Source organism: Protomyctophum bolini (genome assembly GCF_963924005.1).
Source record: "Protomyctophum bolini genome assembly, chromosome: 14".
Classification (NCBI taxonomy): domain Eukaryota; kingdom Metazoa; phylum Chordata; class Actinopteri; order Myctophiformes; family Myctophidae; genus Protomyctophum; species Protomyctophum bolini.
In genome coordinates, this window is record NC_137875.1 from 37,851,427 (window position 1) to 37,873,706 (window position 22,280).

General features: G+C 42.7%; 1 protein-coding gene across 1 annotated transcript in view; it reads left to right on the forward strand.

Moving 5' to 3' along the window:
- Positions 1-214: 214 nt before the first annotated feature.
- Positions 215-22,280, forward strand: part of LOC308327995 (AT-rich interactive domain-containing protein 5B-like) — a gene marked incomplete at both ends in the record, with an annotated part of 85,478 nt that continues 63,412 nt past the window's right edge. The window contains 3 exons of the mRNA XM_080781666.1: positions 215-235; positions 592-846; positions 15,241-15,478. Coding sequence (XP_080637792.1) covers positions 215-235; positions 592-846; positions 15,241-15,478 — 514 coding nt within the window. The remainder of the gene's footprint in view (positions 236-591; positions 847-15,240; positions 15,479-22,280) is intronic.

The window sequence follows — 22,280 nt, forward strand, 5'->3', positions numbered from 1 at the left end:
CACATTTGATGTGTTAAATTGATAAATGTACCTTATCATACATAGTCTTACACTAAATTAATCCATCTAAATATATTTTACACGAGTGTTTATTGACTAAAGATAACATGTTTTATCTGTACAACCAATATGGTCCTTACAGGACCTTAGGCAATCCATTCAAGCCAGCAAGTTTTGGAGAGCGTGTTGAGTTTAATCAATTCATATCGTCGAGATGGAGCCGAACTCACTGAAGGTAACGTTTCTTATCAACAATACCTTTATTGAATGTTCACATTCTACTAATCATTAAGTACTGATAGTTGTAATTCTGCGTCCGTTCTGCAAAACTTTGAAATATTTCATTGTGTATATATATGATCATATCTATGACATATTTTGGAACAGCTAAAAATAGTTACATGCTTCTAAATGTGTGCGAAAATAGCGATAATTTACAACCGTGCTATTTAAGCTACCAGACTTTGCGTAGGCTAATTATCTCTCCTGTATCTTGGTTTATGTGTTCTTTTGACTGCGAATTGTTTAACCTACCGAACGTTTTGTGAAGGCATTCGCTAATTTGATGCATTTATGCTTTTTCCTCAACAGTGGGTGGGCTCGTCTTGCGGTTTACATGGACCATACATATTCTACAAAGCCTTTAAATTTTACCGGGATGGTAAACCGAGGATTCTGTCCCTCGGAGACTTTTTCTTCGTCAGATGTAAACCAGAGGATCCTATTTGCATAGCGGAGCTTCAGCTGCTCTGGGAGGAAAGAACAAGCAAGCAACTTTTATCAAGCTCCAAACTTTATTTCCTACCAGAGGATACTCCCCAGGGACGTACAGTCAGCCACGGAGAGGTAGGAATAAATGACGAATAATGATGATGTGGTTTAAAGCGCTTATCGTTTCCTCAAACAGGCTTGGGTTGTTCATTGTTGTTGTTGATGTTCTTGCATGTCCATGCATGCGCGCTGGCTTGATTAATCTCTTTATTGCGTTAAGCGTTGCCAGTCCCTTGTCAGTCAGTGTTTGAATTGACAGAGGGCATTCTGTTTGATTGATTGATTGCGCCGATCATGAATTTTAAACAAAAATGGGGTTGATTGACCTGAAATCTACTTTTCAGCCTGTTTGTTCATTGTGGTGTGTCAACTGCTGAATGTGCACTTGTCCAGCTGCGCTCAATAAGGCTGCCGCTGCGCTCTGTGGGGTTAATTGTATTATAGAGAGGGGGAAAATCCGCAAGAATCCAGCGCGTAGGCTGCACCGTCGTCTGTCATTTCATTTCTTCACGATGTTATGTCAAATGCTGACATATGGGCGGAAATTGCAAAATGACAATGAATATATATGGGATCAGAGGACCGCCATAGATTGGTCGGTATGATAATTATTAAATATCTTGTAACTCTGCCTGCGCTGGGAAGTGGGAAGATGAGAGAGTCGCTTCTTAAAAGCACAGCGAAGCAGAGTGACGGTACTGAGTGCTGACACGTCCAATAGTGTCACATCCACTATTTGCAATTTTGCGGACATTTTCATCCGTGATTTAATAGATGTGATATCGTCGTCGCCTCACATTTACTGAAGCACTTAAAATCTCAGTGTTACATGTGGCTGTGTCGGCATAGAGGCAGTCGATATGATTGACTGTAGCCAAATGTAGCGCCTGTCATCACAGCCCAAGTCCTCCTATACCGCTCCACTGCTCGGCATTACATTACTTTGATGAGTTGGTGGTGGGAATGCTTTTCTCACTGGCGATAAAACAAATAATCTGCTCTTATATGCCGTGATTCATCATCGACCGACAACAAGGCTTTTCATTTCTCGACCCTCTCCTTTGAATCACTTGTGGTTAGATGAAAATGATTCTCTGCTGTTGTTATATTGTTTATGAGGAAGGACAAAGCCGGGGCTTGTACTTGACTGTTCCGCTGATGGTTTACTCACATTCTTTCCTCTTGAGTAATAGAGTGGCTATCACATTTCCTATTCATGGGAAAGGTGGCTATTTATGGCCTGCTGCTTACACAAGAAATCATGTATTCTGGCAGAATTCTTCTATCAACTGGCCTCACCTACTAAAGCCCTCTCGTTTTAGCCTCTAACACGCTGTAATTATTTAGTAATTACTTTGAGTGCATGCATGCATGCATGCATCGTCGATTCAGAGACCATGCTTGCGCAATAAAGACTTGTCAGCTCCGCCCCTTTCCCTAATAGTCATTTGCATTGCAAAGTGCTTACATCCCAGCTAATTGGGTGTATGAATATGAGAAAAATATGACATTATAACCAATTCCCCAATCAAAAGGGCATGGTAGCTTAGGCAAATCTAAGGAGTTTTGAAAATAATATAGTATAACAGAACATGATACAAGGAGGACAGCAGTGTGAACTGTAACATTTGCTAATAGTTTCAAATCTAATGAGAACCAGAGGCTGAATAATGTAACAGCTAGCACCACCAGAGGACACGCTCCTGGTATATGCTGATACGTTTGTCAAACAGAGCTGAACTGTGGAGACACATTTTGGTCATAGAATAAACTGTAAAATACTATCATTTGGTAATGATATGTTTAAGTGCTGTGTGCATGCTTGCAGATTGCCCTCAATGAAAGGGCTTGTCAAACCGTATGCTCTCAGCAAATCGGCCTACTTATATTACACAGTGGAAATTACCCTGACAACTCTAAGTCAGTTTATGACCTTCACTGAGCCCATTCACGTTCTCGCTGACTTTGCCCCATAACACTAATCTGCACTGCATGAGTCAGCTAGCAGTGCTTAAAGTTGCAATCCATAATCCAAAAACAAGAAATATAGAAGCCTGCCTCAAAGAGCAATGCTACCAATGATAATGTGGGACTTGGGTGACCGTTGGAATAATAGACATGGTCCTCCTAAGTGGAAGGTACTGATGACTAATTTGAAACGAGCGTCTACAGTATGTGTGTAAAATGTTTATTTCCGTGTTCAGTGGTTGTAAACACTCGAAGAAGAAAGACAATATGTCTTGAGTTGCAGAGGGACGTGGAAATCATAACCTGCATGTCATTACTTCAGGTTGCTGGTGATATATCATATTTTAATCTCGTGTGAATTAGCCTGCCGACAGTGAATCATTGGGACCCATTTTGACCTATGGCTATGCTGTAGTAGGTCTATACCATACTGTATTTACAGGATATATGTGGCTTCCCCCCCCCCCTCTTTTCTTCATAAACTCATTAATAGCATTCGTGTTGCTGACACCTGGTTCATGTTCTCTTAATTAGTTTTGAGTATTGTTTATACCATTTGTACTGTAGGTGACATTCAGCACTCAGTTATTTCCCCCCCCACCGTAAAATTAAAGACTATACATGGCATGCATGCAGCTGCATGGATGGGTATATTGTCGCATACCTTGTATTTCGAGATGGCAATTATTTGAAGCCCTGGAGCCAATATCCCCAAAATACCACAGGGATGCTTTGCTTACCCCCCCCCCCCCCCCCCCCCTCAAGACAATAAACATCAAAACTACCTTTATTGAACTGGCTGTCCACAGAATCACATTACATGATTCACTTGTGTTCTCAGCATTGTGGTATGATGTAATTTCCTGGGTATTTCTCAGGTATTTGTTTGCTCTGCCCCTCCCGAGCCATGCGTTATACGGCGCTGTGCTGTGCTGCGGAAAGGCAGGCAGTGACGAGAGAGGATCCAACCCCATGACCTACTGTCCTTGTTTTTCTGCTGTCGCAGGAGCTTGAGGTCAATTCCCCTTTCAGCCCTGTCAGCTCTGAATGGAATAAAAAAAAAAAAGTGATTGAAATTGTGATTTGGTAAACAAAATATATGAATGGATAAAACATTACCAGGCAGCGTTGAAACGTATTTATCCTTGTTATTAATCCACGATTAAAAAAAAAAAAAAAAACGAGACATCTTCCAAGTTAATAAAGTCCATATGTGTGTGTGGCAGGCTCTATTTTTCATTGTATCTCCATCTGACAGGCAGTGTTTACCCCAACCAGTTGAGCTCTGCTTGCTCTTTAAACAGGCTTTGTGTTGTGCTGCTCAGTCATTATGACAAACCCTCTATTGGGGCCTCTGCACTATTTGTCCCCCTGCAAAAATGCCACCAACCAAACAGGCACATGTGTTTAAAACACATTTAATTGAGTGACACAATATTCTATTTCGCACCAAATGGCCTTCTCCTCCTTCCGGCACTGCTTGCTGGCTGCAATGCTTTCTGTTTGTTGACCAGATTTTCCAGGAGAGAGCTGTTTTAGATAACAGTTAACTGCACCCACATTTATTGTATACTCTGCTCCAGGGAGTTAATTTTCCCTGTGTAGTGTGTGTGTGTGTGTGTGTGTGTCTCCCCTGCTTTACTGCAAATATGACAAGTCAGTCTTATTGGAAATTCACAACCACGCAGACTATTTCTGGATCATGTTATATTAATGTGCTATTATCATCACCTCTGATTTCATCTGACCTCGCTTCTCCTCCATTTCGTCCCCCCAGCTGACAAGGCTTTGGCACACACACACACACACACACACACACACACACACACACACACACACACACACACATGCACACACTGACAGGCTGGGGACTGCAGCAGTAGGCCAGTATTGATTGCTGTGGAAAACACTGGCACCGCTCCAGACTAGAGCCATCTCTTCAGTCCATGGCAGTAGTCCATGCATGTGTTCCAGCACTCGGGGAAAAGCCAGCTTGTAGAGAAATTAAATTGTATTCATTTGCTGCTGCTTTGATTTTTTTTTTCCTAAGGGAAAAAGCCTGAATGGGTAATTCAGGGCATCTGCGATGCTAGTTGAGTTAAGTCTTAAGTAGCCCAAATATGTGACTGCTATTGCAGTGGATGGGGGAGGGGGGTCATCCTGCTGAATGACTTCAGTGTAAATGTGATATGGCACATTTCATATTGTGTCCTTTTTTTACTCACTCTTACTGGGCACTTGTCTTGGCCAGTATATTATGTGCATTCTACCATCTCTCCCCTTCGCACAACAATGGCAGGAATTTGAGCGGTGGGGGCTAGTGGTGTGTGTGTGTGTGTGTGTGTGTGCGCGCGCGTGTGCGTGGCGCATGCATGTGTGTCCCCCTGCTGCAGAACAAGTCATTAACTCTGAACACTGCCCTCCAGTGAATTCCACACCATCACTGAAATAGCATGTAAATTATTGCCAGCTTTTTAGGATAGTGTAATTTAAAACCTTTTTTAAATGGAATACGCTGGACTTCAAAGGCTATATAAAAGTCCCCCACTAGCATTTCCCATTGGTTTTTAAGGAGTTGTCATTCATATAGCCCTCATAATCTTTTGAGTCCCTCGACCAAACTATTTTGTGACTCTGCAGACTCTAAGTAATGATATGTTGCACAAGCAGTGCCGGGGTTTGTCAACACATGAGAGACTTCTGGTGCTCTCTCTAGATTGGTTTTTTCCACTTTGTCATTGACAAACCACTTGAACAGGCAAACATTTGCCTTGATGCATGAATCCAGCGCCCCCCAGCTATACAGCCGATCGTTATATTAACCTTTGAGGAAAACGGAACCACAGACAAGCTGCACTTACTGATGCTCTCTCCAGCCAATATTTTTACATTCTTCATCATAGACTGAATGATTCCAGTAAGAAAACGATAATGCAGTATCTCTGTTTTCACCGAGATTCTTCTTTGCGTGCATTTTCTTGAAATACACCAGTACAAAGCAGCAGTTGATCCAAGCAAGCTGACGCAGCTGTTTTGCGGTGTTATCTTACATGATGGATGCTTCGGAGACTTTAAGAAAAGGCTTTTTTGAGAATGCCTATTATTGAGCTATTTTTCACCATCTTTATGTCTGTAAACCAATGCCGAGTTCACAGGGATCGCCATAGCTCATGTAAAAGTAATCGCTTAATGGAAATCGGTGAATAAAAGATAAGCTCGCTGCCCTGCAGATATTAAAGCAGCCTTTGTGCATATGAATAAACTGCATATGCTCAAGTATAGCCGAACACTTCCTATACAATCTCGTTCACCTTTTAAATATTTCACGGTGAACTCTTTATCCAGTGTTAATGTGGGCTCAAAGGAACATTTTATAATTCAATTGTCCCCCCTGCTTCCTCCCTAGAGCTCCCTTTTTAATTCCCAGATAAGTTTGTTTTGGGACACCAAAGCCAAGGTCAGTCATGTGGAGGATAGATGGATAATGAACTCATATTGCATTTCATTCTCTCTCTCTCTCTCTCTCTCTCTCTCTCTCTCTCTCTCTCTCTCTCTCTCTCTCTCTCTCTCTCTCCCTCCCTCCTCATTGTTCATGTCACCATGTCCATTACTCAATTACTAATCTCCTTTGGCCTCAGGAATTCCTGGGCTGACCCCTTTGAGGCAGCAGCCTGTGTGTGTGTGTGTGCGTGTGTGTGTGTGTGTCTTCGTGTTCTCTCATTGCTTTTGTCTATGTGCACTGCACTCGTATCTACACTACAGGATAGAAAAACACCCACCCACTGGGATTTCTCCCTTTGACTCCCAAGCTTGAAAGCACTGTCCTAGCGATATGACGCTATGCCTTAGCACAGTTACATTCAACAATGTCTCCCTTTGCTGTTCACCCAGGATCCATCACTGTGTGGGCATGCACTCAATGTGGGAATTGTTCAGAGCGATATGGGATATCTCAGAGAGCGGTCTTTTCTAACAGAATCACAGATTACGTGTAGAAATGGCAGAGCATCTCGACATTTGACACACGGCACTTCATGCACTGTTGTGTCCATTCATAAATTATGTGTTATGTTGTTTGCGATGGGTTTGCTGAAGTTGTTGGCACATAAACATTGTTCAAGGGTGTTGGGTTTCAATGTTGTACAGTCATTATTACACGCAAAGCAACAATGTACTGCATTGTTTAAAATATGTGACTGCATTCTACTAACACAAAATCCTAAAATTGGCAGTTAGATTATTAATAAACATTTGTGCGATGAAATATTATTATTATTATTGCACTGCCATTCAATATCATAATGTCAGAATATTAGTGCATCTTGGTTATGGAGTGCACAGTCAATCCTGAGTGTCTCAAAAGGACACACGAGGGACTTAATCAACGCTGAGAATGTTACAGTGTAGTTATGTGGGAAGTGCTAAAATGCATTGTGCTGGCTGATGTCACCACACCAGGCTGTGTGTGATGTCGCTGATGTGGAGTGTCATCTCTTGGCTTTGGGCTTGCAGTACTCTGACCTATATTATCAAGTGTCCTGCTGGCTCCATCTGCCTGGCCGCTAAGCTAGCAGCCTAACTCATAGTGACAGCACCGCATGGCGCGGCCTGGGCTGTGCCTGCAAAGTCAAGGCCCTCGCGTTTCCCAAGTCACGTCTCTGAAATTTAATCTAAAGTTGTTGTTGGTATGAGGCAGGGTTTCTTTTTTCCCCTGCATAGAGAATTCTTTGGTGGCCCCCCAAAAAGGTTTTTAGGAACCCCCCAAATGGAAATCACCTGCACCGAAATGATAAGAATTGACAATGAAGTATCCCTCGATGCCCGAAGTAAGAGGATCTCCCCCATTCTGATCTTATGAAATTGCCTAGAGGGTGGGTCAGACGAGCGCAGACCGTGGATGTCACACAAACGTAACCGAACTGCACTAAACTTGGCACTAAACACTTTGCAGGGGAGTGCCTTTGAGAAGAGCCTCGCCTGGGGCCACGAGGGCGCACCGGCACCATTGCTCCAATCGGAAGAATAGCGGGCCACAAACACTGTAAAGTGATCTGTCATGCCAAAAGTCACACCAGGCTGCATTTGACTCCCTATAGACCCAGTGGCGGCCTTATATATATATATATGTATATATATGTTTCAATCGTTTCAATTGAAATGGGCCTCGAGCCTCCAGGAGCCTCCCAATATCTTATGTATAATATGAAATATGTATAGCCTACGTATAATATATTATTATTTGTAGTAGTAGTAATATTGCATCGCATCGCAGCCTTCCATTCAGCCTCATCCTGAACTAAAAATAACTGTCGATATTAAATATATGGGATCCATCACGATCTACATTAAAGACAAAACCTAACCTGTGCGTCTCTAGGACCCCTCTCTATAAAGACAGACTCGGATTTTTAAACATTCTAAGAACGATAATGGAAAAAGTTAATAATCATCATAAAACACCAAAGTAGCTGCTCATTAAACCCTATCGGGTGTTCAATTTAAGACTGTATCTTCCAGAACCGTGCACACGTGACATTATGACGTGGAAATACTCGACCGAGGAGTGCTTGCGTCAAGTTTGTAATTGTTCCCACTTCCCGGTGTGTGTGCGCATGCGATTGCATCATTGTATATAGCCTATCCTGCCTCCCCTTAGAGTAACTTCAAGACAAAGTAAAATAATTGTTTAATCAAGCTGCTGCTGTGTATTTTTCTACTTGTGCTGTGCTGTATGCTGTTCACGTATCCGGAGAACTCGCCGGTTTACCAAACTCGCCGCGATTTTAGTGCATTTTAGTTTTACTTCACCTTCATTTGAATTGCATTGAATTGAGAGAGAGAGAGAGAGACAGTAGTTGTTTAGAGTTAACGCTAGAGAAAGTAGGAATGCTAAAAGTTTAAAAGTACAGAAACAATGTACTTATCGTTGGTATTCACGTACTCAACTTTTTGTCATCTATAGCTGACCGTTTATTTGCACAAAATAATTTGATCACTTTGGAAATGAACTTTAACATCTGTGGGTTTCACATACTACACTGATGGGGGTGACAATGGCATCATGACTCATTGTTGTGTATTAGCCCGTCTGCCACCTTGATCAAGTTGAGACAGAGAAACTGTCAGTTATTGCACAGCTAAATGGGAACGCTGTGCTAGAACCATGGCATGCACCAGCGTCTGTCGGGGAAACATAGATAAATAGACCGGGTCCCCCCCCCCTCTGGCACCAATGGACCGCACCACTCATTAGGACATTTTAATATAGGATATATATATAATACCAGCTTCCAGGGACCTCCCAAAATAAAAAAATATATTATCTATTTTTTGAGTGGTGCAACCACTCCAAAGGAACAGCAATGTCTGTTGTGACTCTGTGTTGGTTGGTTAACCTATGTGTTGGTTAATGAGCACCAGTATGTACCAGTAGGGGCGCCAGAAACGGAGAGAGAGAGAGACAGTGCTGCACTGTTGAGAGAGAGAGAGAGAGAGAGAGAGAGAGGAGGGGGGGGGGAAGAGAGAGAGAGAGAGAGAGAGAGAGAGAGAGAGAGAGGAGTTGCACCACTCGGTTCACACGGGTGTGATTTTCTTGTGTATGTAATTATTATTACTCCTGTGCGGTTATGGTTAGGTTAGGGTTTGAGGTGGGTTTTCGTTTGTCGAACCAATGACTAGTCTAACTAACGTACTGCACCCAGTAGTAGTAGTAGTAGTAGTAATATTGCATTGCATCACAGCCTTCCAATCAGCCTTGTCAATTATTCAGCCTCATCCTGTACGTTCCTAGATTCTAGGAACATCTTTGAATGCAGATTACAAAAAGAAACCCAGACTTTTGACGATCTTTGTGTACCCGGTTCCCACTGGTTTCAACAGACTATTTAGCCCTATTTCAAAATGGCGCAGACCACGGCCTGAATGAAATGTGTAGGCAAGAAGAATAGCCTGTTTGTAGATCTGTTGCCCTGTTCATAGACATGATTATATTCTCCACTGAGTTGACAGCTGCTGAATTGCTCTCACATGTTGTGCTTGGCTTAGCTCTCAAACAGTGTTGCCATGTCAGCTTATTATAAGTGACATTTGGCTTTTTCTGTAAAGTTGCTTGTAAATATTGGTAGTTGTAGGCTGCTTTTTTTCTCCCCCTGGGCTTATTTCTAAAGTGTAGTTTCTTATTTGGGCTTGTTGTTTCCTAATGTTAACTGTTGGTTGTTGTTGTTTTCATGGCATGGGACCCCAGATTAATATGTATTTGTCAGCAGACTCACAATATTTTGTGCCCGAGGACCCTCCCCAGATTTGTGTTGTTAAAACGGTTTAACAAATGTTTGTTGTTTAAAATCACGCTGTGAGCTCGTAAATCGGGCAAATTTCAAATAGCCATATAGCCCAGTAGATTATTTTGGCCGTACTTTCATAGTACTGGTTGCTTATTTCTCTCACAGAATCTGGCAACACTGCTCTCAAACAGAACAAGCTCCTCAACAGGATCCGGTGACACTCACACAATTCGCACAATGCACGGTGACATTCAAGTGATTGATATAGAGGGGAAATGGTTGTGTTGCTGTCCTTTTTTTTGTTGGAGTGGTGCAACCACTCCTGTAGACAGCTATGTGTGTCCCTGGGTCTGTCCCTGGGTCCCTGGGTCTGTCGCTGCGTCTGTCCGAGCACAAAAATAGCGTTATAGCGTTTGTTCACCACCAAGTGTTGCTGTTGCACAGCCTAACACACAGACACACACAGTACAGTACAGTACAGTACAGTACAGTACAGTACAGTACAGTACAGTACAGTACAGTACAGTACAGTACAGTACAGTACAGTACAGAACGACTCGCTTCAGACGGGTCTGATTTTTTCTTTTTCTTTTTCACTTGGTTGGAAATGCTTTAGTATACCGTTGAGGCACTCCCTTGCCATTTTGTGCGACAAATTACAATATCCCGTCATGCATTTTAGTTAGATTGCACTCGATAGTCCAAGAAGATATGTTGATATTGTTTATCTGTGTTTTCCGGGCTTCTGGCGGCAGATTGCATCAAAGTACAGTAGTTATTTCAGAGGAGATAAAATGTGGAGTGTTTTGTTTTTTTTCTTTTCTTTTTGGCTGCAGGGTGAACGCTATTTGCAGTTGCTTTGCATTATTCAAATGGCCTCCTTTTTTTTTTTTTTTTTTTTTTTTCTAAAGGAAGAAAAGCAGGAGGGAGTCCGTTTTTCATTGCATGGAAAGCCGGTCACACTCACCCACCACCACTCGACAGCAGAAGACAGCTCATTATAAAACAACCAAAAACCCCATGTTTGATGTTGCTACTTAGTGAGGGAGGCACATCTACATCAAGCTATCTATCGTTGGACTCTTCCTTTTAAAGGAAATACTGTCTCCGACTGCCTGTAGTAGCAGTTGAGGAGGGAGATGGATTTTAGCTGAATCTTCAGTACCATTTACAGTACATGCAAAGGATTATGAAAGAGTTATTGCGTGTCTCATTTAGATGGTTACTTTGTTGACATTTTGAGCTGTGTATATACGTGCGTGTGGACCGTGGAGTACTAAAGAAACATCTACCAAAATGACTACATAGTACAAACTGTAGGATATTAGATATAGTTGTGATGCATATAGCGTTTTAGAAGGAGTTCTCCTTAACTCTGTTATACGTTTCAGCCGTTGCCCTGCACACCCCCAGTATAGCACAGCCTCTTGTCTATAATAAAAAATACACTTTCGATACTCACCAAAACAAAGACAGTTTACCTACTTTACTAAGGGAACACTCAGAGCCCCCCGCCCCACCTCATGTCTAAAATACACCTTTTGTCAATAGAAAAAAACTCCATTGACCACATCTGTAGGGGGCGCAGTGGAGTCACTAAAACATTTTTTTTCCATCCGGTGGAATATTTCCTCTTTTCTGCCCCAAAAAGTGTATTTTAGACATGAGGTGGGGCCGCGGGGGTGTTTGTTCCCACTAAGGAAAGTAGGCTTTCAACAAACAAACCGTCTTTGTTTTGGTGAATAGCAAAGCTGTATTTCTTTTATATTTACTACTACAGATGAGAAGCTGCGCTGCTGGGGGGGGGGGGGGGTACGGGTTGCTGAAAAGTGGAGGATAAGTCCTCTCAACGGACCAAAGCTAGATCTGTTGTATTCGTACCTCAATCGGATCAACTCCCTAGTCCTTACACTTGATCTGACCCTCTATTTCCAATATTTACTTTTATGTCCATGTTTACTTAAGCTTATATACACTCACTCTTATTTTATCTCTTCTAATGTGTGTGTGTGTGTGTGTGTGTGTGTGTGTGTGTGTGTGTGTGTGTGTGTGTGTGTGTGTGTGTGTGTGTGTGTGTGTGTGTCTGAGAGCAATGCAATACAAGTTCCTCAAAGTTGGTTTGTGATACCTGTGTACAGTACATGCTACATATACATCTGTATGAATACATAGCAAGATGCTAGCTTGCAGCAGGCTGCTTGGCCTGTAGATAGACGCGCACACACACACACACACACACACACACACACACACACACACACACACACACACACACACACACACACACACACACACACACACACACACACACACACAGATGTTTGGTAAATGGTATATTTAACCAAAGTCCCTCTAAATGTCTGCATTTTGCCTCATAGACACATCTGTCCTCCAGATTTCTCTGCTCGTGTAATAGCCCGCTCCCAGCTATCCACTCCACTAGGTAACGAGCACTTTAGCCATTAGTCCTTCAAATGGAAACATCCTCTATGCGTTGCTCTCTTTTTCCGCAGAATTTGAAGTTCCTCTCAGATACAACGTGAGTGTTATTTTCAAATCGTGCTTTAAGGGCATTCAATCAACCCCAAGAAAGAGAATGGGAAAAGTTGGAATAATATATGGCCAGGGGTGGAACATAACTTGAACATAACTTGATATGCAAGATGGTCTGATTTTCCTTCCATGCTGCTTCTACTAACCGCTGCTAACCTTGATTCTTTTTAAATACCCCTTTTGGTGTTAGCATTATGCTATGCTTTAGCTATTGAAAAATAGCAGATCTACAATCTCATAGCGCGCCACCGAGTGGCGCGCTACAAGCTTGTAGGTCTGCTATTTTTGAAAAATCGAAGAACCACTGACATAGAAACATAGCTTTTTCAGAAAAGATGTAGAAGACATTTTTAGAATCTGATCTCGGGTCAGAATGGGTTAAACGACCGTCAAAATGGTTGTTTCTAGAGGTTCATACCGGTATTATGAACATTTGTAGGATAACTATAGTTATGCCGTTTCATTTGATTTCAATAAAGTGTTATGGCTCCTGAACCGGTGTTGTTTCTACAGGCTCAGAATCTGTGAATTATTTTAAGTCACACAATCTCATTGGTATAGATTGTTACCGTGACCTCCATACCTTAAACTTAACCCTCTGTAACACATTGTCTAAACACAATTTGAATGGCTTACCTGAACGTTGTATCAGTTGAACTTGACACCGCTTAATAATATACTGCCGGTAGGCCTGTTACAGTTATTACATAATCGCCTAATCGCAATTATTTTTTAGATGATCGCATTTTTTTTTGCATAATGGTCATGATTGTTTCCATGTTGAAAAGCTTTCATATATTTTCAAACCTTTTACGGTAAAAAAAAAAGGTAGCAGATCGACAAGTTGTGATCCTGTAGATACACTAGGCTATTTCCACAATTAATATTTTCTTAAAAGTATAAAGTTTTAAATCATTTCTTTGTACATTTAGGTTATTTGTCATTATGTGCCCTGTGCAACTTCAAAGCCTTAAAGCCAAACAGAAATGGAATTTTCATTATGTTGCGGTGTTGTACATGTAATGAAATTGTTAATCACACTTATTTGTGTGATAATTAACTGTTAAGGGACATTTCATAATCGTGACAGCCCTAACTGCCAGTTCATCAGCCACTGCCTTTAAGAATGTTGTTGCTTATTAAGGGCTTGTTCAATGACTCACACTTGCTCTTATAGATTCCTTTTCCAAGGCAATTTAGTGAAATGCTCAGTAGGCATTCTTTGCATTTTAAGTACGTAGAAAGTGTGATTGGAATCACATGAAATCAATGGAAGCCAATTAGCCTGACATTTGATATCAGAATGTAACTCGAAAAAGTGCCCTTCTGGGCACAGGTCTCCACCAGGAGGATATAGGAGTGTGTGTGCGAAATGTTTAGGGAGTAATATAATTTATTTTAGTTTGTTTTTAGGAACAATTTTCTTCTTGTTGAGGACATGCAGAGCCAGATCACTCATAGCGTCTCTGAGTATAGAATTCTGGATGAGCGCCACTCCTGAAAACTTTTGAATCTTAGCCAATCCGTGTACAATCTGAGAAATCCAACAGACTCGTCTTGATCACATGACTACAGAGATCAAATTGTGTACCGATTTGGATGAAATCTATGCGACTAATATAAACAACGTTGTGTTTTGAAGAAATCTGCCTCATGGTGGCGCTACAACTGCCAGATGTGGAGGGAAAATGTTTTTTCCATGGCCTCTAGGGAGTGCGCATACAAAGTTGTACACAGATCAATGCAGTTATAGGTAAAAACAGGAATTGCCCTGTTATAGCGCCACCGTGAGGCTGATTAGGAAAAAATGAGTGGCATGTCGTCCTCGGCCTAGTGGAATTGTGCGCGTATAATTTCACGAAAATTTGTGATTTGTGGCATTTTGTTTGAAACGGAGGAATCCTATGAGATTTGGAAGCCAATATTAGCCAATCAGGATGGAAGATGGGAAATGGTGCAGACCCGTGTCGATCACATCATGACTATGGAGATAGTGTAAACCGAATTGTGTGATGTATGGATTAAATGTGTTCGAGTAATCTACAGAAATGTGTTTTTGCCAAAATCCGCCTCATGGTGGCGCTATGACAGGCCGTTGTGGAATATTTGGGGCAGAGGTTCGTCGTTGGCATCCAGGGAGTGTGTGTGCAAAGTTTGGCATGGATCGGGCCAACGGTGACGGAGATTAGCTGGTAACGGACGGACACGGACACACACACACACACACACACACACACGGACGTAGTGCAAAACATACTCTCTGCCCATGCCTTCGTCCTGGTGGAGACAAACACATCATCGGTGATGAAGATCACTTTTCAAAGACCCAGAGCCAACAGACAGTCACACTTGATTAAGCTCCTGCCAGTTTGCCTCGAAATAATCTCCCATATCGGAGGGCTCCCACGAGCCCCCCAAGTGGCATTTGCATTTTTAGTGTATCTGGTTTTTACGATGCTGCTTTGACCATATCTCGTAACAGAGTCTCTTAAGCAACATGCAGTAGTATACCACTTTAATAAGGGCCATTACCTCTGGTGTGTGTTACCCCGGGGTGTTGATTACTAGTTCAGATTATCATTAAAATTCCATGCGTCATTCTTATACCCGATCTTTCATCGATTCTATCATGACGTCTGTACGAATCTTCCTCCTCCCGTCGCAGCACGAGGTGACGGCGGTGTCGGAGAAGGTGATCGTGCGGCTGGGGGACCTGGTGCAGTGGACGGTACGGGACGTCTCGGAATGGACCCGCGGGCTGCGGGCGGAGCCCCTCAAGCCCGCCGTGCTCCGCGAGCTGAGGACCAACGGCCGGCGAGAGGAGGCCCTGCATCGGTACCGCGAGAGCACGCTCACCAGCGGGCTGAACTTCAGGGACATCCAGAAGGAGCGGACGCAGCTAGGTGAGGACCCGGTTACAGTATATATGGCGGCTGTTTTCACCCCCCCAAAAAAAAGCGACCACAAACGGAGGACACGTCTTCTACGTACTGACGGTTTTCTGAAAAAGCTATGTTTTTCAAAAATAGCAGACCTACAAGCTCGTAGCGCGCCACCGAGTGGCGCGCTACGAGCTTGTAGGTCTGCTATTTTTCAATAGCTAAAGCATAATAGCGTAATGCTAACACCAAAAGGGGTTCCCGCCCCAAAATGGGTTAAAAACCATAATAGTATCATGTGTAGCCCAGCAGCAATCCATAGCTCTGTCTCCCCCTTTTTCTTTTTTGTTGCTGCGGTTGACATCTTTTTCAGGGATGTTCTACATTTATATATATATACCGTATATAAATTGACACTATACAAGAGCATTTACTGGTTTTGTACGGCTTAAGAGAGAGTATTCATATACTCGCGTCTACTCATGCGTTTCTTCGTTTTAAAAAGCAGTGTGTTGACTGGAGCAAATTCATTAATTCGTGTTTTGGGGATTCTTTCCGGTTATAATGAGCTGAGAATGACACCAATAAGACTTACAAAAAAAAGGCAGCCTGGAGTTAACGCTATATAGCTCTCATCTGACAACTCATGATACCACTACGGAATTTGACCACTTTGTGCTTTTTCCCGGCGAGCACATGACAAGACCAAGATGCATGCGCTATAGATATCTCATAATTCAGCTGGCAATGACTTTGTTGCATTTAAATAATTGGCTCGTAACAAACCACGGGGCTCATATTCATCGATTCTGATCGTAATTGGGTGTGTATCTCGATGGGATCCAGCATCATTATAATGCGCATGTGAACGGCTCCCCCTTGGCAAGCGGCTGTATCTGTATCCATCACGTGAATGAGGCTTCCATTAGGTTGTCTGTGAGGTGTTTGACTCTCACGTGAGGGGGTTTCAGGGGTTTCAGGGGTTTCAGGGGTTTCAGTGCTGTATTAAAACCCATTTTGACCTGGCGAACGATTCTGCAAATGTCTTCTGAATCCTGACCGCTTTCTTGAAAAAGCTACGTTTTTCTACGTCAGTCGTTCTAAAAACACTTTCATGTCACTTTTCACGATTCTTCAGAAATAGCAGACCTACAAGCTCGTAGCGCGCCACTCGGTGGCGCGCTATGAGCTTGTAGATCTGCTATTTTTCAATAGCTAAAGCATAGCATAATGCTAACACCGCCCAAAATGGTTTAACTATGAATCGGGCTTCAACATAAAGCTTGAATGCCTTTTGGGGTGACTCGTAAACCAATATGAGAAATAATAATAATTATTTCAGCTGAAGAATGGGGGGATAAGAACATAATGTTCTCCTTTTGAAGCTGTTTTCCCAATTATTATTCCTCCCTTTCAGATGGCTGTGATGTAACGTACAGTGGGCATAATGTAACTATAAGCGTCGCTAAAAATAACGGCCACAGTTCCAGGATGTATACTGTATAAGTATGGCTCTTATTAAGCCAAAACAATGTGTGGTTAAAAAAACAACTAAATTAATATTCCCTGCAGGATCGAGCAGTTAACCCATTTTGGACTGAGGTCGATTAAAAAAAATAAAAAAAAAGGCTTCTAAATCCTAAAAATAATCTGAAAAACCCATGTTTCTATGTCAGCCTTTTTCATGTCAAGGACCCCCAGAATTATCTCTATTGGGCCACGGACCCCCATCTCAAAATATGTAGTTCCAGGGACCCCCCCCCCCCCAGAAGCAAATATTTTAGTTAAATCTTTTCGCTCTGAAATATATATTCAATGATTTGCGCCGCATTTTTAACGATTTTTCAAAAAATATTTTTCAATAGCTAAACTACAACGTAATGTTTAAAACAACCAAAAGGGATTTTAAATGCATGTTCTGAAATTGTCCCGGTACTCGGATCCCTTCCAAGGAAGGGGAGGTTCTGGATGCTATATCGCCCTTGAATACACCCTGGACACTGTTAGAATCTCATACACAAAGAGGACAAGGGAATCAATAATGGACGCTTTGTCGTTCCACTACCCCACAGATCGATAGAATTTGATTGTGCCTGTGCGTGCGCGCGGCGTGCATGCATGCGTGTGTGTGTGTGTGTGTGTGTGTGTGTGTGTGTGTGTGTGGGGGGGATCGCTTGCCTGCATAAATGTGTTTGTCAGCTCGCCTCTTAAGTGATGTCTGCTGTGTTCCATATCGTAAGCCATCCATCTATACATAAATATGCCGTATAGTAGAGAGTTTATAGACTGATCTGTGGTCGGTGTATAATGACCTCACGATGATGCCATTGCTCGGAGGCGTGCGTGTGCGTGTGTGCGTGTGTGTGTGTGTGTGTCTGCGTGTGTGTGTGTGTGTGTGTCTGCGTGTGTGTGAGTGTATTGCTAACGAGCGGAGCTGCCGTTAATGACTCCATCAGGCTGTTTCTAAATGCACTTGTCACTCTGATGGGACACTCTGCAGAGAATGTGCCTGCTCAGCAGAATGAGCTGTGGTTCTGGCAGGGCACCAGATGCGTGCGCACGCACACACACACACGCACGCATGCAGTGCCACGCACGCACGCACAGACACACACACACACACACACACAGATGCACGCTATACACTTGACAGTCTGTGGCATGCATTCACTCTGTCATTTTTTTTACGTCGTTCGCCAGTTGTCTTTGGCTTGTGGCAAAGCGTTTGTAATCTTAAACAACAGGAAATAAGATACTGCTAGAGACGGAGCTACAGAGAAAAGGATATAGTGCTGGAGAGACAGCAGAGGCAGAGAGAGATAACTCATTTTGCGCGGGAACCCCTTTTGGTGTCAGCATTACGTTATGCTTTAGCTATTGAAAAATAGCAGATCTACAAGCTCATAGCGCGCCACTCGGTGGCGCGCTACGAGCTTGTAGGTCTGCTATTTTTGAAAAGTCGAAGAACCACAGACACTGAAACATGGCTTTTTCAGAAAACTGTCAGGATGTAGAAGACTTTTTTTTAATAATCTGATCTCAGGTCAAAATGGGATAACTCATTTATCAAGGGTATATGCATGCTACTCTGAGTGAGGGGTTTGCATAGAAAATATGAAATATGGCACTGCAGCTGTGCTGACTGTTGAAATGAAATATTAATATTGTAGGAGCTAGATATCCAAAGTGCCCTTCAAGTGTTCCCGGGCTCACAATGTCCATAATTCTGTCTCGGGCGCTAGACGGACAAGGTTTTTCTTTTTTTCTTTTTGCCTGACTTTTTCTGATTTATGGTGAAATGAATGTCTAAATTCATGATGATACTGTTGCTTTGGTGGCTTTGCATTTTGTAAAAGTGTAGAGAGTCAGCAGTGCCAGCTGAGCCATCTATCCGCTGATTGTTATTCCCAGGCTAATGTGTATAACTATGTCAGAAGGAATTGGATTGTTCCCCATAACAGGATACTGCAGCGATCCCACAGGCTAGCACAGAAAGCCATTGTGAGCTAAAGAGCAATAAAGAGTGTGCCATTGTTATTGAGGGGGGAACTTAACCCATTCTGACCTGAGATCAGATTCATACGAGGTTTCCACTGGACACACACTGGTCTGATTTCAAACCCATTCTGACCTGAGATCAGATTCTATAAAAATGTCAGTCGTTCTTCGATTTAAAAAAAAAATAGCAGACCTATGCAAGCTCGTAGCGCGCTATGAGCTTGTAGATCTGCTATTTTTCAATAGATAAAGCATGACATGATGCGAACACCAAAATGGGTTCCCGTTCAGAATGGGTTAACCCATTTAGGCCTGACGTCGAAATAAAATAAAAGTCTCCTGAAAGAATATTATATTCAAAGATGTGCGCCGCATTTTTAAAGATTTTCCAAAAATGGCAGACCTACAAGCTCATCTATGAGCTTGTAGATCTGCTATTTTCCAATGGTTAAAACACCAAAAAGAGGTTCCCGTACAGAATGGGTTAACTTCTTTTATTTATTCCAAGAGCGTATCCTAACATTTCCTGGCACGCTGCCAGAGTGAATAAAGTGCACTGTTTTTGGATCGGTCTCAGACACCAAATAAAAAAAGAAGAAAAAAGGAAAATGCATTTTTTTTGTTGAATAGCAGGATCAGAGTGTGGCATTGCTCTTGATCTAAATGATGTGGGGCAACTTATATTGCCATGGCGACACAAGCCCCCGATTTCTGTGCTTATAGAAAACGGACAAGGGCAGAAAGCCAGAAAACCAATGGCCCCTGTGAAACGCAAAGTAATTAATTTCTGAAACAAGCGACCTTGTCTGTTATATCCCCGCTACACATCGACCTGCACCGGCCGCCGTGATTCTTTTTTTTTCTCCTTTTCCTTCTCATACTGTAAGTGCAAGGTAGAGAGAGAAATATCGGTGTTATAATTCAAGTATACCATCCTTGGGGAAGAAGTAATGACACAGAGCTGAGTTTGGGCTGAGGCATTCTGGTGTGTGTGTCACTGAGAATGATGCTGTCACACATATTATGGTCTGTGTATACCGTCGTTTTTTATTTTTTGGAGCCCCATGCTGCAAAAATAAAAAACCTTGACGTCAGCAGAAAATGCTGACGCATCAATCCAAAAAAACCTGACTGCAATAAGTCACAGTGTGACAACGATATACTTCATTATATATTCTGTATATAGTTATGCTTTAGCTATTGAAAAATAGCAGATCTACACAAGCTATGAGCTTGTACTGTAGGTCTGCTATTTTTGAAAAATCGAAGAACGACTGACATAGAAACATAGCTTTTTCAGAAAACTGTCAGGATGTAGAAGACTTTTTTGTTTTTAAATCTGATTTCAGGTCAAAATGGGTTAATTTCAATGTTAAATGCATATTCGAGTGCATATTCACTCGAATGTTTCATTTTTTTTCCCCTCCATTGAAGCGAGCATTAGCAGCTCTTTCTACAGTGTAGCCCACCAGGGATGGCTTTACCAGAGAAGTTTATACATTCTGTCCCTATATCTCTCCCTCGAGGACTGGCCTGATTTTCTTTCTCCCCCCCCCCCCCCCCCATCTTTCACTGCCTTACAAAATTGGTTTCTGGTTGTATTCTTACCAGGCCGGGACATAATATGGGAGAGAGCTGTATCTGCAGATATAGCATGGTTGGATTGTATACCGGCAGCAGACTCGGAGAGAGAGAGAGAGAGAGCTTTGAGAACAAAAGAAAACAAAGGCAAGGTGCTCTCCTCTCTCACAGAAATAGCTCAATAGGCTTACGCTAGCTTGTCTTCCTTCAATCTAAAGGCCTCAGTATAGCAGAGCCCGGTGATCGCATTCTGCCTTGAGATGATGTGGAAGATTATGCCAGGTCATAGCCTATACTACGACTCCATGTCTTCAAAGAACAGCACTGCTGCTGCTGTGCCTTTTTGCCTGACTCCACCGCTCTCTCTCACCTGCTGTATCCTCTGCAAATGCTTGCACTTCCCCAGCCATTCTTCATTATCGACGGGCGTTCCGTTAGTCGTAAAATATAAAAACAAAAACTATGTCCAGTAATGGAGCAAATGACCACTATACGGCTACTGTAAACGGATATGGATTATATTGTTTATGATGCAACATGCACACACGCACACACACACACACACACACACACACACACACACACACACACACACACACACACACACGCGCATTCAGAGCTACCTGATATTGCCCTATTTTGTGCTGTAGTGTAAAGTGAACATCAGAGCCGCAATTACATTGATTTGACCTGATGATGCAGTGAGACTCTTTGTAGTTACAGTTTCAGCACTGTCACTGTGTTTCCTCCCTTATGCCAAAATCCGTGACAACGCAGCCACATATGTACATACTGTACACGTATTACACGACGAAGAAGATATCCAGACAGTTTTGTCAGTTCAGAACGTTTCATTTCGATGTACTACAGTGGGTGAGATTCGGTCACCCTTTCCAGGGCTCGTCCAGAATGTTTATATGTTTATCCCATTCTGAACGGGGAACCCATTTTAGGTGTTAGCATCATGTTATGCTTTAGCTATTGAAAAATAGCAGATCTACAAGCTCATAGCGCGCCACCGAGTGGCGCCCTACGAGCTTGTAGGTCTGCTATTTTTGAAAAAATCGAAGAGCGACTGACATTAGAAGACATTTCTAGACTCTGATCTCAGGTTCAGAATGGAAAACTGTCAGGATGTAGGAGACATTTGTTTAGAATCTGATCTCAGGTCAGAATGGGTTATACCGCGGTGATAAGGAAAAAGACAGATGACGTCGTCTCATCGCTGACTTTGTCTCGGTGACAATACGGTGAACGATATTTGAGACTTGGCAGTCACTATCGCGTCGCGCACACACAAAAATGCTTTATGTTTTTCAACTGCAAACACTACGGCCGGGGGCAGTAGTAATGTTCGCTTTCTCTGATGAGATAAAGAGAACACAGCGCGGTGGCGACAGAAGAATAACTCTTGTGACCCTGAACGAGAGAGAGAGAGAGAGAGAGAGAGAGAATGCCTATTACAGTTGTTAGCTCTTTTTCTGTGTACAATAATGCGCACACCGTACTGTACTGTACTCCCCTAGTCGGGGAACGTGGCACATTCTATCGTTTGTGTACTTGATTTGCTTTCCGCCTCCTCAGACATATTTGCCTCCCCCCCTCTGTGATCTCCACAGAACTTAATTCTCGAAACTGTCCAAAAAAATCCCTTTGAAGAAATGTAATGGAGTGTTTGTATTGATTATGTGCCCTCTGTCCCTCTCTGCTCTCCCCCAGTCTCTGGTGGTGGTGGGTGGTGGGGGGG